Raw genomic sequence first — 15,874 nt, forward strand, 5'->3', positions numbered from 1 at the left:
TCTGACATATTACACAATTTACTTGTTATTATCTGCCCCCTCCCCTACACTAAAAGTAAAACTTCATGAAATATGAAGAGCAGGGCCTGGTACATAGTAGATACCCAATAAACACTTGGTGACTGAACAGCCTTCAACAGGCAATTTTTAGGCGTGAGGGCTCTGAAGCGCACACAGAGCAGCTGGATAACTCTACTTCAGTTCCTTGGCTAGGAGATGACAGAGCAAGGATTTGAATCCAGCCATTTTGGCTTTCTTGCCTCCCAACCTGACCCAGATAACAATTAAAAGACATCATCACATCCAGGGAGAAAACCCGACCCCTGCATGTCTACAGGCCACAGAGAAGCCAGAAAAGCCATCCACTGGAAAGCCGCTCACCAGAACAAGTCATCTAACTCAAGACACTTCTGTGCAGCAAAGTATTATTTATCAGATTGATAATTTAGCACCGATAGTTTTTCTTTGGATTTCATAGTTCAGTAAAAACGAGATTTATCATGCCTTTATTATACTGTAAAATCCTCAGGAACAGCAAAGTGACAAATCATCAACTAATATGGAGGAGGCCTAAGGTAACATGTTAAAAGCCAACAATTGTGGTAGTGGGGCAGGGGGAGAAGCACTGACTACAAGGGGACACAAGGGAACTTTTGGGGTAATGAAATGTTCTATATCTTTAGCAAATTCACCAAACAACGCTTAAAATGAGTATAATTTTATAATATGTAAAATTATACCTAAATAATGTTGACTAAAAAGGTATTTGGTGCATCAGATGTAATTTTTGGCTAAACAAAATAAACATTCCACTAAAACACACACACACACACACACACATATTTCTGTAGCTAATATTCCCACATCAGAGCCAAAAAAAAAAAAAATGCACAAGGAGTTACGTATTAGCTCCTAGGCATCCCAACTTTTGGGGGACAAAGAATTAGGAAAAAGCAGCAGTAAAGAGTGGCACATGATGAGACCCAGTGGGCTGGGCTAGTGTGTGGTTCGGGAGTCCTGCCCGACCACCAGCAAACACAGCTCCCACAACCCACAGCTGATATCGACTGTGTCCTCCTCCAGTCCTCTGTCACCTCTGACCAGAGTGTACAGGCAGCCAGGATGAAAAAGATACATCACTGCTCTTCACAAGGGCTTCTACCACGTATCTGACCAGCGACAGTGACAAGTCTGGATGCTGAAGTATCAGAATTCTTAGTTGAGAGCATCAGAAACTAATTCTAGCTAATTTAAACAGAAAAGTGATTTAAAAAAAGGTGGGGGGCAGCTATTAGACAGTTCACAGAATCTCCCCCTGGCCATAACAATGCCTAAGGGCACACAACAGACTGCATCATCATTGCAGCAACAACTAGACCTTGCCTCTAGAAGCAGCACAGCAGCCACCACTGTGCATCCCCCCAGAAAATGGCCACATGGACTACTCTTCTTTCCTTGCCTCCAGCCTCAGGTTCACAGTCTCAGGTGAGTGTGTGTGAGAAGATCTGCCTGCTAAGGTAAGAATTCTCCAATCAGACCAAGAGTCAATGGACTGACAGTGTCCATTACAGACACTAATCATAAACTAATATGGAGGAGGCCTAAGATGACATATGTTAAAAGCCAACAATTGTGGTGGTGGGGCAGGGGGAGAAGCACAAATGGATTACTCCCTGTCTCTGCAAATCTACTGATACAGGCCAGCAAAAAATTTCACAAGGAAAAAAAAATCCTCCAAGGCAGAACTAAAATAAATCATACCACAGGTAATGCTATTTGAGGAGTGCAGGGGTCTTTTTTATATGTAGTGTTTTATTCGGTGCATTAGTTACAAATGACAAGCTTATCTTCCTAGATTGAACATAACTCATTAACAGCATTTTCTGATTAAAAGCAATTCAAACCTGAAGTAGCAGATACTTTGCTACATCTAAAACTGTCATACAATGATTGTTAAAATACCTAATTCTATTTAAAATGCATTTCAATGTTTTCCTTCTTAAAACACATTTTAAAATACATGTTCTGCTTAGAATACTTCTCAAGAGGTACTTCTCCTAATGTAAATTTCAAAAGAAAAAAAGCAAGCTATGAGAAGAATTAACACCAATTCAAGTTGACCAACTATAAAAATTTACCAGCATTTATGTCAGATTCATCAAAGAAAATTTTACTCTGTAAACTTGAAGAAAGACTTTCAGCGATCTCACTATATTGTTAACTTAAGAAATAAATCCTTAGGACCAGAATATGGATATAAAACAAAAAGAAGGGAAAAGGACAAACACTCTAGGCCCCTTAACATCAGAGCTGTTAATGCTGCCTTAACCTTCTGCAGGTAGGACGCTGACACGAGACCAGAAATGGACGTGTGCACATTCACAAACACTCCTTCTGTTCCCTCAGCACATCACCAGCATTTTACTCTCCTTGAGAATTTCTCCATGCCACATTCTCTAAAACTGTTATCTGCATGTTTGAAAAAGAAATATTAAATTAGTTTGCATACAACTGACTTTGTCTAAAAAATGCAAAGAATGAATAGGTGAAAGCTTGTGTTCCTTGAAGAAAAATCTAAAGATAATGAAAGACAACAGCAGCAGGAATAATTAATTTTTCTAGATAATGCACAAGTTATTCAATAGTTGACCATTTAAGTTCAATTCAATACATATTTGGGTAGCTATGCAAGGCATCATGCTAGATGCTAAAGTGGATACTAGGTAAGACATGGTCCCAGATCTCAAAAAGGTAATAATCTAATTGGGGAGGGGAAATAAAAGTAAACAAGCAGCTATTGTTATGTAACATAAAACTGAGTAACAGAAGGAAGCACTGCTTCAGAGATTCCATGGAAGGAGAGTCTGCTAGAGAGGGAGCACAGTAAAGAAAAATTCTAAAACAGTAGCACTGAGGGCAGCTGGAGCCGGGTGCAGTGGTGTGCACCTATAACCTCAGCTACTCAGAGACTGAGGTGGAAGGACCCCTGAAGCCCAGAGTTCGAGTCCAGCCTAGGCAACATAACAAGACCCAACCTCTTAAAAAAAAAAAAAAAAAAAAAAAAAAAAAGAAAGAAAAATGTATTGCTGGTTATTATAACACTGTAAGAAAGGCTGTCTCAGACATAAGGCCATGGCAATAGGTATGGGAAAGAGAGGCCAGGCATGGGAAGAGATGCAATCTCTCTTTGCCACTGACCAGGGAAGAAGAGGATAAGAAATGTCCAGGATTTCAGTGTGGGTTATTAAAATTACTGCAGTTTCATTTACCAAATGAATAAAATTTATTAGTTTTGTTCTCTTCTTTGACTATTAAGAAGCTCAGTGCCAAATATTTCTAACATATGGCAAGTGTTTCGGTGTACCTTACAAGTCTATATATAAATTTTTCTTCTCTTGACAGGATTTTATCTATATTTAGCAAGTCACCCCTAATTCTTTAATAATAAGGCAGAAAATAAATCAACATAAAGGTTGAGACCAAGCCAGAGACAGCTGGCCAAAGTAGCTGGTTCAGGGATATAACCTGCAAGTTGCCTACCCAGCGCATTCTTCTCACTCTTCTTCCACCCTATGAAAGGCCATATCTTACAAGAGATGCTGGTAAATGCCAGACATTCACTGTCTCAGCCTCCCTCACAGCTAGCAGTGGCATGAGATCAGTTCAGTCCAATGACACTGAAATGGAACTCTCCAAAGTGAGTTTCTGCAAAAGACTTCTCTGTTAACAGGGAGTTCTAAGGAAATATGCACCTTCCTTCCCTGCTTTCCCATCCAGGCATGACGTCTGGTGCTACAGCAACCATACTGCAAACATGAGGCAAATGAGCCTGAGGAATAAAAGCTAAAACACTAATAGAAGAAGAAAAAGATGCAGAACCTAGATCCTTAATGACATCATTAAGCCACTGCACCAGCTTTAGAACCAACTACTTCTAGGTTTCTTGCTACCGAACAATAATAAGCCCTATTATTTAAGCCATTAATTTGAGCATTGTATTGGCAAAGGCATCCTAACTGATACAACAGAGATCATCATGAGGTCAGCTTCTCACAGGTTGATTTTTATACTGCTAAGTTAGCAGGATTATTAGCTATTAATTATTAGTCATAATTAGCAGATGATGACTGAGATAATAATGTAAACATGTAGCCAAGAAGAAGGTAATAAGCCAAGAAGAGCTGCTGGGAGCAACTTAACATAAAAACAGAAAAGGAGATAATGATAAAGTTCGAAAAAATTTGATTAAGTGCCAGTAGGGGTACATCGAGTTAAGAACAGAGGAAGAAGAGAGTGAAGTTCACTAAGAGAAAATGAGACAGGCCTTCTTTTCTGGCAATGTTACAGGCAAGATTACCTAAAAATCCTTCTTAATATGAAACAGTCAAAAATTCTGGATAACGTGTAAGAAACATCTGTTTAAATGCGCAGCTAGGTTCACAAGAAAATAAAGGACCTCCCCGAGTGCCAAAAATCAAAAAGGAACCTAAAAACCAGAGCAGAAAGTGTGTAGGAGCCTAGGACTTCGGGGAATGGAGGAAGGTGGGCTGTATGTGTATAAAAAGCACCTGCCCTTTGGGATATAATAGAACAAAAGAAAAAGGGAAAGCTATGACTAGCTTCATATTTTCTTCAAAAACACCATTTTGAAGACAATTATAGCTCTTGCATGTTTTTCAACCTCATCACTTTACCCTCTGCAAGAAAAAATTCCAGAGTTAAATGCACATTTTTGTACATATTTATATATTACCAAGAGTTTCCTGGATATTTCACCACACGATTAAGTAAAATATGACAGATAGATATAAATGATCTCCACAAGAACATCACACACATTGCCCAATTTTTCACTCATCATGAAAAGAACCATCAAACAATCAAGTATCCAAGTTCAGTATATTTGTAACCACACCAAAAGGTTTACAAATCTTAGGACTTCTTGGTAATATTTTTATCATCAGAAAAATTACAATATTCTTCTAATGACTATGTTGCCAGTAGTTTCATAATACCTTATATATTACATACAAAAATCTATCATCTCTGCATTAAGCTTAGCCTTCTACCTTACAGATTCTGGAGTCCCTTCCCTGTAAACAGTAAAGGGAACTGGTGAAAGATGTGATGTTTAGGGAGTCTACCTATGGAGAGGAAGGTTTCTAATATTAAGGAGAGAAGGAATTGCAGCCTGCAGCTAATAACAAAACAAGCAAGCAAAAAAAGTCTTAAGGTTCTCCACTTTTTACAGTTTTCTTCTATTCTCATTTGCTTTCCAAGCTTCTTCGAAAATTGAAGACGTCACATATTACCTTTGCTCACCTTCACATTTCCACCCTAAATTCCATTAAGCCACCTCCATCACTCACTTCAAGACAGTTATTTTTTCAAACACCCCAAGAAATACCCACAGTTTATATTATCTTTACAAGGATTACATGTACCTCCACTGTGTTCTCCTATTTATGTAAAGCAATGTGGGAACCCAGTGCTTACACACACTGGATGCCATAATTAAATACACCATTCCAAAGGCTGCTTTACATTCTGTTGCTTCTTGAATGTTTTCCCACAGCCTGTGCGCATGATGGTTCATTTATTCCACACAAGGCCACAAAATGCAGGGCAAAATTCACTCGGGGACCAAGAACCTAAGTGTGAGAGGGCTGCGCCTGGCGTGGGCTCTCCTTCTCGCAAGGGAGAAGGGCTGGGGAGCCCCTCCGTCCCTGGGGACTCAACCGCCTGCCGACAGCGCGCAGGAGCTGGCCAGGGAATAAAGCACGAGTTCGCCGAGCAGGGAGGCTCCAAGGGCGCGCTGCATGCCGGGACTCGTTTCCACAGTTACCCACGTGCACCCAACCCAACCGCGGCCCGGCGCGGCCGCGACTACAAGTCCCAGAATTCCACAGGACCGCCTTTCCCCTTCACACCCGTTGACTGGAGACAAACCCTAAAGGAAACCCCTCAAGCGCCCTCCCAGCACGCCTGGGAAAAGTCGCGCCCCCCGGGCGTGGCGCGCGGCCTAGGGCCCGGCGATACCTCTAAGGAAGCGGGTTCCATGGCACCAACCCCCCACACCTGATAGCCAGAAATTAGACAACTGCGTCACAGACTACCAAACCCACGGACTTCCAGGGACCCCGACACCTCCCCGGCGCCAAGCCCCCGACCCGGCCTTCAGGGTCCGACCCCTCCGGCTCCCGGGGCTGAAAGCCCGCAGCCCGCACCCCTGCCCCGCCTCCTAGTCCCGCTGCCAGAGCCCGCGCCAGCGCTGACCTCGCTTCCCGCCGTCCGGGGGGAACCACGGCGAGTTCCAACCTTAGGGCACTTACCCCGTCTCCTCCACCTCAGCCCCGCCCCCTCCTCTCTCCGCACCCCGAAGCTTGGACTCCCCCCTCAAGGGACCCTGCCTCGACAGGGAGAGGAAGCACCTCCCCTAAGCACAGTCTGACTCCGGACCGAATCTGGACGTGACAGTACTCCTGCCCAACTCCGCCCCACCTCCCCTTCCTCCCCGACTAGCTAGCTCCTCACCCCCATTTCACATTCTCTACCCCTGCCCCCACTCTGCCACCCCAAATCCTCCCCACCTTTTTCTCCTCTTCCTCCCAATCGCCCTACCCTTCCACACCTGCCCCATCCCATTACCCCAACATCTTCCCCTCCCACCACTCTCCGTTACCCACCGCCCTTCCAACGCCCCTCCCGCCCCGCCGGACTCCCCAACTACCATTACACCCCAGTCCCTCCCACCACCTCGCTCTCCCGTTACATCAGCCCTCGTCCCGTCGCCCGCCCTCCTGCCCCGCTCGGCCGCTGCCCCCATTCCCCCACCCCATTGTTCGCCGCGCCCCCCCCCCTCCCCCCAGCCAACCAGCCCTTCTTGTCATTGTCCCCGCCCCCGGGCCCCCCTCGCACTCACCCGCCTCTCTCACGGAGCCGCCCGCACCGCTCAGCCCTTTGGAAATCCTCACCCATGTGCCCCGCTCGCTCGCTCCCTCCCTCTCCCCGCCGGTGCCACCCCCCCCCCACCCCCGGCCCTGCCAGCTACAGCCCAACGCTGCCTCCACCTCCATGCACCCCGGACACTCCGGTCTCGGCCCTTCATCGCACGTCCAGCCCTCCCTTCCCCCAACACTGAAAGAGAGCCAGTCCCCACCCCCCTCACCTCCGCCCTCCCCGCAGGCCGGTCCCTTCCCCCCACACCGGCCCCCGCCCCACGCCGGCCCCCGCCCCACGCCGCCGGCAGCGTTACCGCCCGCCCCGGCCCCGGGAGGGGAAGGGGTGGTTCCCAGGCAGGGGCTCCCGGCGCGTTTCGGGACCCGAGGCGTGGGGCGGGGACTGCGGGAGCCGAGTGGTGAGTTTGGCAGCCGCCCGGCCCCGGCCCGCTGGCTGGCTCTCCGCTACTCACTGACAGCGGCGGCATCCGAGTGCATTTTCAGGCAACTAACACCCGGCTCGCCGCCCAGGCTCCCGCGCTCGCCTCGCGGTCCCCCCACCAGCTCACTGCACCTCGGCTAGGAGCTGAGGACCCGCCGCCGGGCACTCCCAGCCCGCCCATCTCGCCTTCTCCATTGGCTAAACCGCGGCTGAGGGGCCGCCCCGCTGCGTCTCTCATTTGACAAAAGGAGTGCCCATAGCGCCGGTCTGGGGCTGGCAACGCGGCCTCGCCCCCCACGGGCCAATACGATTGGTCCTGGGTCCCTGTCTCCGTAAAGCCCTGGCGGAGGCCATGCTCCGGAGCAGCGGGTTGGGCCCGGCTGCTGTCAGTCACCCCCAGGGGTCCTAGAGCGCGTGTAGGGGCGAAGCTGGGAAATTGGTCCACCTTGACCCTGAAACCCCGCCCAGTGGCGGGCGGGATTGGTGGAGCTGGAGACCCACCAAGAAAGATGGGTCGGCGTCTGAAACAAAGCATGCGAAGTGTTTCCCAAAGAATAGAGCAGGGCAGCGCATTTGGGGGCGGCTCGTACCCGCTGCTGGAAGTAGGGAAGTGCGTCCGTCCCTAGCGCCCGGGTCTCCCGCCACTTGTCCCACGACACTTGTCCAGTTCGCGCCGAACTCGGACTGGGACTTCTCTTGCCAGCTGTTTCCTACCGCAGGAAACTGGATTAAGAATTGCCGCGTCTTAATTTCCAGCAAACCTTGTGGTGGGGAGCAATTTCCATTTCTCCTACGAAGATCCATCCTCTCCCCACTTTCGAAATGCACTTCTTTTCCAGAGTCCGCACACTTGTTTCGCAGAGTTCGCACACTTCTTTCCTCTAGTCACAAATGTCTGTTAAAGAGGCTTCGAATGCCACGAGCATTGTCCGTCACACACATCTGTATGCCCCAGACATCAGACAGAAATACAGGGCCGCGCTCTGAGCTGCGGACTGAGCCTGACACATGGACGAATCCAGGGAGCAGACCACCAGCCCGCGGAAGACCCCCGGCGGCATCTAAGAAAACCTGTCACTCCCGCGGAGAGGCCGTCCAGAAATGGAAACTGGTTGTTATTTGGCAGAGGGAGACGTTAATTTTGGTGAATTCTTCTGACCCTAAGTCAAGAATTCGCACCATTTCCATGAGTTCTGCCCTGATTTTTCAATACTTGAAACTAACTTATCACACCGCATTATGGTAACAGAACAATATTTCGAGATATTAACGGAGGATTCCCCCCACCCCAACCCACCCCAACCCTACCCTGCCTCCACCCCCATCCCCGCCACCAACTCCAACAACAACACACCTACAAGACATCCCCATATCCTAAGGCCCTGCGCCATCTGGGAGCCTCAAAGAGTAGGTGACACCACAAATCACAGGTAACAGAACGCATGGTCTTTTCGGTTTTAGATTTCTACAGCCGAGGCTTTTGGGTTTCGAGGCTCTGAAATTTAGATTTTAAATCAGGACACAAATGTTATGCTATTTGGAGGGGGCTCAGACAAACCAGTTTCTGTGTCCCATAGCACTCCCATGGTAAAATGCTCCCTCCATCTTAATCGCTAATTTCTGTTTAATAAATTACATCCTTATAATACTATTTATATAATATTTTTATCATTCAAACATTTATGAATCACTTTATGGAATCTCAGAACTGTACCTGAAGTTATTTATTATTTACTTCAGGTTCCTTCTCAAGACAAGAATCTCTCATAGAACATCCTTATTGATCACCTTTATCATGACAGTACCTCAGCGGGGCCCCACAGTGATGGGTAGGTACCTCTGGACTCTGAGATAGGGGATTGCTTGTTGGGCAGATCTAGCAGTAAGAATATCCACCCTTACTCTGAGCAGGGAAGCTGCTCCTGCATTCTTTATTCTATTTATGTTTCAGCTTAATCTACATCTAGGAAATAATAAATTATATGTCATTTAATACAAGTTTCAAATCTTTTGTGTGTGTAATATTTATGATTTTTTTTTTTTTACCGTTTACTATGGTACTTCAAAAGCTGAGACACATGTTATTTTGCACAGAAAAGGGCTTCCTTCGTGACACCTCTAAATTACAATAAGCCCACAATTAATTATAGCTAGCCATTTGCTCTATTAATTTGTTTGCAGTATACTTTATAATAATGTGTATAGGAGTTAAGCTGGATGAAGGATGGGTTGGCTGCTTTGCCCCAGCTCCCAACACTGGCCTGGCATATGCATGGTGTCCATAAAAATTTGTAGAATGTACAGCCTCTGTTATTTCTCAACATTGCTTTCAGTTGAGTCAGTATGATTATTTTCAAGTAAAAAACAGACTTAGAGGTAATTTACCCAGATCTTTATAATGAGTCAGCTATAGCCTAAGGATTGAGAGGCAAAGCTCATTCCTAGCTAGCTGACCCTCACTGCCCCCACGTTTTACGAAGTATAATAAAATGACTACATAATGCTCTGCAAATATTACCTAGTCATTTAAATAATCTACACCATATAAACCTTTGAGATCAGGAAACTTGTTATAGTTATCTTTTTACTTGCCTAGCACCTAGTACAATGCTTTCAAATATTGTGGTAGGCACTGGTTAACCATACCCCTTAAAATGAATGTTTACTGTAAGTGAAATTTTAGATCTGGAAAGGAACATTGGTGATTATCAAATCCAACATCCTCATTTTAAAAATATGAGACTTGAGGTCCAAAGGAGTTAAATGTTTAATCTGAGTCACTCGGCTAGTTGATAACAAAACAGGGCTTAAATTCAGGTTTCTCAACTCTATCCCCTGTACCACACTGTCTAATATCAAAGCTTCAAATTCCAAAGATAGGTAAACTACTCTCCCTTCCCTCCTGAAAGTTACTATGCCAATCTAATACAAGTCTGCTTCATGGTGGAAATGTTGCCTTCTTTTTTATGTATTTCATTCAGGATTTTTTTCAATATGTAATTCAATACTTCACTTTTTTTTTACTCATTTGTAGTATTCCCAAAGAACATGATCCCCATGGAGAGGTTTACTGAGATAATAATGTTATACTTCTGTACATTTATATTTGAATCCCTGGAGAAAAAAATTAATAATTGAATATCTTGGGACTGTGATGGGTAGAGATATTTGGAGATGCAGTCTTTATGCCATTTCATTTCACCCAGTTACTGCTTTAAGGTAATATTGAAGCAAGTTACTTCATGTTAATGATACCTAATTTAATTGGAATTTTTCTATTTTATTAGTCGTACAATATTAATTTTAATCAGATATATTTTGAAATGCCCTAAGCCTAGATTAGAATGTGATATGGAGAAGTCTAGTAAGAGAAAAAAAAACAGCAGAGCTCTTCAATCAAATGTTAAGCTTTCCCCTAAATTCTGCTAAGCCCACTGTAGCATGCTTTTTTCCTGCATGTGTTGGGATTGGGAGTAGGAGGAAGAATAGCATAGTCCTCAAGACTGAAAGTAAGTTGGGCCTGCACAAACAGATAAATGTGTCCCTGGTAAGATTTAAAGAGAATAAGAAAGAACACAGGACAGGGAGGAATTAATTTGGCCCTAGATTACAGTGAGAGAGTTGGTAGAACTCCTTTAGTAATAAAAAGTCAGGCTAGGTGGGTTTCTAGTATTTGGAAATGAAAATAAACCCCTTCCAAAAGGAGAATTTATCCATAGAGGGCAGGATAGTTTTCTTTCTCCAAATATGACCAACTGAATTTGCTGTCCCAAGTGATAACAACTTCTTTCTTAATGCTTCCTATGTGATGGGCACTACTCTAATAGTACTGTGCTGGTAAAACAATCTACTTAACTTCACAACAACCCAATGGAGTACTAATAACTAATAGTATCCCCAATCTACAGGTAAGTTAACTGAAGCTTCAAGAGCTTCGGTAACTTGCCACCCAGCTAATAAGTAAACATGCCCCTAAGTAGCCAGACTCCGTGTTTTTAATATTCCTGTGTTGGGCTTTAGTTTCTTTCTTTCTTCCTTTCCTTCTTTTCTTTCTTTCCTCTCTTCCTTCCTTCCTTCTTTTTCCTTCCTTCTTTCCTTCCTTCCTTTCTTCTTTCCTTCCTTCCTTCCTTCCTTCCCTCCTTCCCTTCTTCCTTCCTTTTCTCTCTCTCTCTCTATCTCTTTTGAGACGGAGTCTCACTCTGTCACCCAGGCTGGAGTGCAGTGGTGGGATATCCATTCACTGCAACCTCTGCCTCCTGGGTTCAAGTGATTCTCCTGCCTCAGCCTCCCAAGTAGCTGGGATTACAGGCACATGCCACCACACCTGACTAATCTTTGTGTTTTTAGTAGAGACGGGGTTTTGCCATGTTGGCCAGGATGGTCTCAAACTCCTGACCTCAGGTGATCTGCCCGCCTCAGCTCCGAAAGTGCTGAGATTACAGGCATGAGCCACCGCACCTGGCCAGTTCCTTCTCTTTTTAATCAGGTTAATATATGTCCCTATATACCTCAGAGATTATTTATAAGCATACAATAATATGGATGTGAACGTGCTCTCAAAAGATACTGAAACCAGGCTGGGCATGGTGGCTCATGCCTGAAATCCCAGCACTTTGGGAGGCTGAGGTGGGTGGATCACTTGAGCCCAAGAGTTTGATACCAGTCTGGGCCAACACAGGGAGACCCCATCTCTACAAAAAAATGCAAAATTATCTGGATGTGGTGGCAGCCGCCTGTAATCCTAGCTACTCAGGCGGCTGAGGTGGGAGGATCCCTTGAGCCCTACGGGTGGAGGCTGCAGTGAGCTGAGATCACGCCACTGCACTCCAGCCTGGGTGACAGAATGAGACCCTGCCTCAAATAAATAAATAAATAAATAAAGTGAAACCAAGCCTCTTTCTAGGGATGAACATCTAGCCACTCAGGCTCCTTTTACAGATCTATATGATGAAAGTATGGGTCAGAAGGATTACTTCCAGGTTACTAAATTCTTATCTATTTTACCCTTTTGACCTTATCCCCACAGCAAATGAGATTATTTATTCAGAGTGTCTAATGAAGCTCTGCTGAATGTTATAAATTCTCGACTTCGATATATCACTGAGAACCCAGGCTGGAGTGCAGTGGCATGATCTCGGCTCACTGCAATCTGCATCTCCTGAGTTCAAGTGATTCTCGTGGCTCATCGTGTAGCTGGGACTACATGCGTGTGCCACCATGCCCGGCTAATTTTGTATTTTTAGTAGAGACAGGTTTTCACCATGTTGGTCAGGCTGATCTCTAACTCCTGACTTCAAGTGATCTGCCCGCGTCAAGCCTCTCAAAGTGCTGGGATTGCAGGTATGAGCAATAGCACCTGGCCTTATACTTTTAAATTTTCTAGAAAATCCTGATTTCTTTCTTTATGAAGCAGCCATCTTAGAAATCTTTCAGAAAAGCTAAGAATTTTCCAATTATACTTATATTTGACATCTGTGTTTCAATTTTAATTTCGTTTATCTATGATTTTTTTTGCCTCTCCTGGATATACAGAAAATATCATTTATTTGTAAATTATTTCTAACTTCTAAGATTTCTTAACACATCACTATCAGGGTAGCATTAGTAAGTCTTTTTGCTAATATTTTATTCCAGTACAGCCATAGAATTCTTAAACTGACTCTTTTCCTTTTTACTCAGGACCTTTTATTTTATGGAAATCACACCTGCCTAGGGAAATAAAAAAGTATTTGAATAAAAATGTATTCATTCATTACCACATGTTCTTCTCTGAATTGAGTACTTTCACCTTATTCTGCATTGAGCTAATCAAGTCCTAATGATGCTGCATTAAATTTGATTTCAGAAGGTGCAATTTTCCAACTGAGTCTAAACAAAGCATGACCTTTATGATGTTTTTCATAAATATAGCATTGCTTCAATTACTCCAGCTAGCAGGGGCTGGACAGAAAGAATAATCATTTTATTTGGATAAATGGCTTCTGTGTATTGCCAGGCTCTTAATTTCTCCTTGCCTTCTCTAGCCTGCTAGCATGAATACAGTGTCTTTCTAACATCCCTCTCAGGGCAGTACAGGAGACCCCATCCATCTCCAGTTGTTGGCGGCTGCATGGCAGCTGAGCATCTCACTATGGCAAAGTGAAGCATTCTGGGAGAGTGGGTGGGGAAGGCAGACAGCAATAGGAAATGGGGGAGGGAAGAGGAGGACGGGAGCTGTGGAAAATATGTGCTCACTTCCTTGGTGATGATAATGTGTTATGGAAGTAAGAACTTCCTGTCCTAGGGGGGAAGAGCATGCGGTATGTCAAAAACCCATGAGTAAGCAGATTCCAGACCCTACAACCGGGTTACAGCCGCCTCAGCCACCCCATTCTGCCCAACACTCAGATCTGAACCCCCAGTTGAATCTACCACAGGGGCTATGTTGGTGGGAGGAATGCAATAAATCAAAGCATTGAAGAAAAATCTATGGTTCCAAAATTGAAAAAGAAATAAATTTGGAGACACACACATATGTTCATTCACAGGCACTCACACAAACACATGCAAACCACTAGCTTACCCCATTGAAAAATATTTATTTCCATCTAACCCAAATGCTTACATTTTACTTTGTTAACACTGCTTCAGCCAAGACAGGTTAAAGCAAATGGCCCTTAACATTTTAGGGGTCACAGACCCCTTTTACTAATCATTCACAATGATGATTATCAAAGGCCTGCAACCTGCTCATGCTACCCCACCAGCTCCTGAGTTAAGAATTCCTAGATTAAACATTCAAGTTAACAAGTATTTTATTTTTAAAAGCCAGGGGCTTTAGGGAACAATTCATGGCTGTCAGTAATTTTGTTAGTGAGAGATTAGTTCCACTCTGTTAGCTTTTCTCCCAAGTCTGGTTGACATCTGAGCCTGCACTCAAATGATGGGAATTCTTTTAGGGGGCTGGTGGGTGAAGTGAACAGTTTCAGGCTGTGGAGCAGTGGGAGGTGGAAGGCTTGGCTTGAGGGGGGGGCAGTATTTTAAGGCAGTGGGAAGGTACTTTACATGAAGCAAGAGAGGTGAACAGCTCTTGGAGACGAAATGCCAAGAATAAATTTTATCTCTTTCCAAATTTTACCCACTTACAGTTCCAAACAGGGGTCTAGTCAGAACTGCTTCTTGTGCGGCCACCCACACCCAGACACAGGTACCCCCACCCACAGTCTTCCTTTGCCATCTCTCTCATCTCATCATGGCATTCCCTCACCCTCAACCCGAGGCCCCAAGCAGCTCCTCAAGCCCCAGAAATTCCCCAGACCTCCCAGCTGCCCTGTCCCCACCCCACAGGCTAGTCTTAGCCTACAAGTCCAGCCTTGGGCCCGCACAATAGCTTCTCTCTTATTCTTTACTCTTCCATCTCACAAGCACTTTTTTTGGCTTCAAAGCACCATCACCACAACCTCAGTGGTTCCTAAACCTCCATTCACATTTTATAACTTTAGCTTTGAGAAACATTTCAAATCCACAGATAACAGATTGGGGAATAGAAATATTGGCAAACATTTTAAGTATCACTCACTTTGTACCAGGTACTGTCTCAAGTACTCATGTTAAGTCATTAATCTTCCCAACAATCCCAAAAGGTAGATATTTTTGTAAAACCCACTTTATGGGTGAAGACACTGAAGCACAGAGAGGTAAAGTAACTTTCTCAAAGACACACAGCTAGTAAGTGGTGGAAGTCAGAGAATGAAATCCTAGCAGATGAGCTTCAGACCGGTATTTTTACTCACTGTGCTATGTTGCCTCTTTGATAACATTTTACAGAGGGCTGCTTGCCCACCCACTACCTGCATCCCCAACACAGATTCCAAATTCTTTAATGTGAAAGCTGTGCTTGTTTTTCTAGCATCAGTAGACACCTAGCATAGTCTTTGGAGTCCAAGGCAAATCTCCTGTGTTCTCTCTGCCCACCATTACGGGCAACATGAAACACAGTTTCCCCAATATCAGGGTATGGGCCTTTATTCTCTTCCTTGATAAACAGATTAGAGGATCTGGAAACAGGACCACAAGTTGGCATATGTAAGAGTAGGTCCCTAAGTAGCAGAGTGTAGTTACAAGCAATGCGACTTTAAAGGATTGCCATTGTGCATGGATCAGAAGTGCGTCATTTGCTCCCATTCTCCCACATCCTCTTTGGGAGCCTCTTCTCCCCTCTCCAGCTTCTTGTCCCAGGTACCCAGGGCCTCTGACCATGGCTCTTGGTGGGTGGCCCTCCTGGACAGACTGTTCCCATTTTCCGGACAAGGCCCATTCTCAGCAGGTAAAGGCAAACTTCACTCTTTGTTCCCTAAACTTGTGAATAGGCTGAAGAAGATTAAAAAGAGCTTGAACAACATCCTTGAGGAAAGCCATGGAGAAGGAGCCTGAAGACTCAGAAGGAGAATAGATGAGTACCAAGATAATTCTATTTTAATGATCTAGGGAAGGGTATAGGGCCAGCTGGGTGTGT

The 15,874-nt window shown here is 44.8% G+C and overlaps 1 protein-coding gene across 11 annotated transcripts in view; it reads right to left on the reverse strand.

Moving 5' to 3' along the window:
• The window catches only part of DCUN1D4 (defective in cullin neddylation 1 domain containing 4), a 119,816-nt gene that overhangs the window by 65,929 nt on the left and 38,013 nt on the right, over positions 1-15,874 (reverse strand). For 2 of the 11 annotated variants that reach the window (XM_009240030.4, XM_009240029.4), the window contains exon 1: positions 7,412-7,683. The exons of 3 other annotated variants lie outside the window; for them this stretch is intronic. In XM_009240030.4, coding sequence (XP_009238305.1) covers positions 7,412-7,436 — 25 coding nt within the window. In that variant the 5' untranslated portion in view covers positions 7,437-7,683. Of the gene's footprint in view, positions 1-5,444; positions 5,760-6,276; positions 6,299-6,922; positions 7,099-7,168; positions 7,219-7,411; positions 7,684-15,874 lie in introns of those variants that run through there. 6 more of the 11 variants (XR_008524542.2, XM_009240032.4, XM_002814795.5 and 3 more) reach the window with 6 other exon arrangements.

The sequence above is a fragment of the Pongo abelii genome, chromosome 3, assembly GCF_028885655.2.
Source record: "Pongo abelii isolate AG06213 chromosome 3, NHGRI_mPonAbe1-v2.0_pri, whole genome shotgun sequence".
Classification (NCBI taxonomy): Eukaryota; Metazoa; Chordata; class Mammalia; order Primates; family Hominidae; genus Pongo; species Pongo abelii.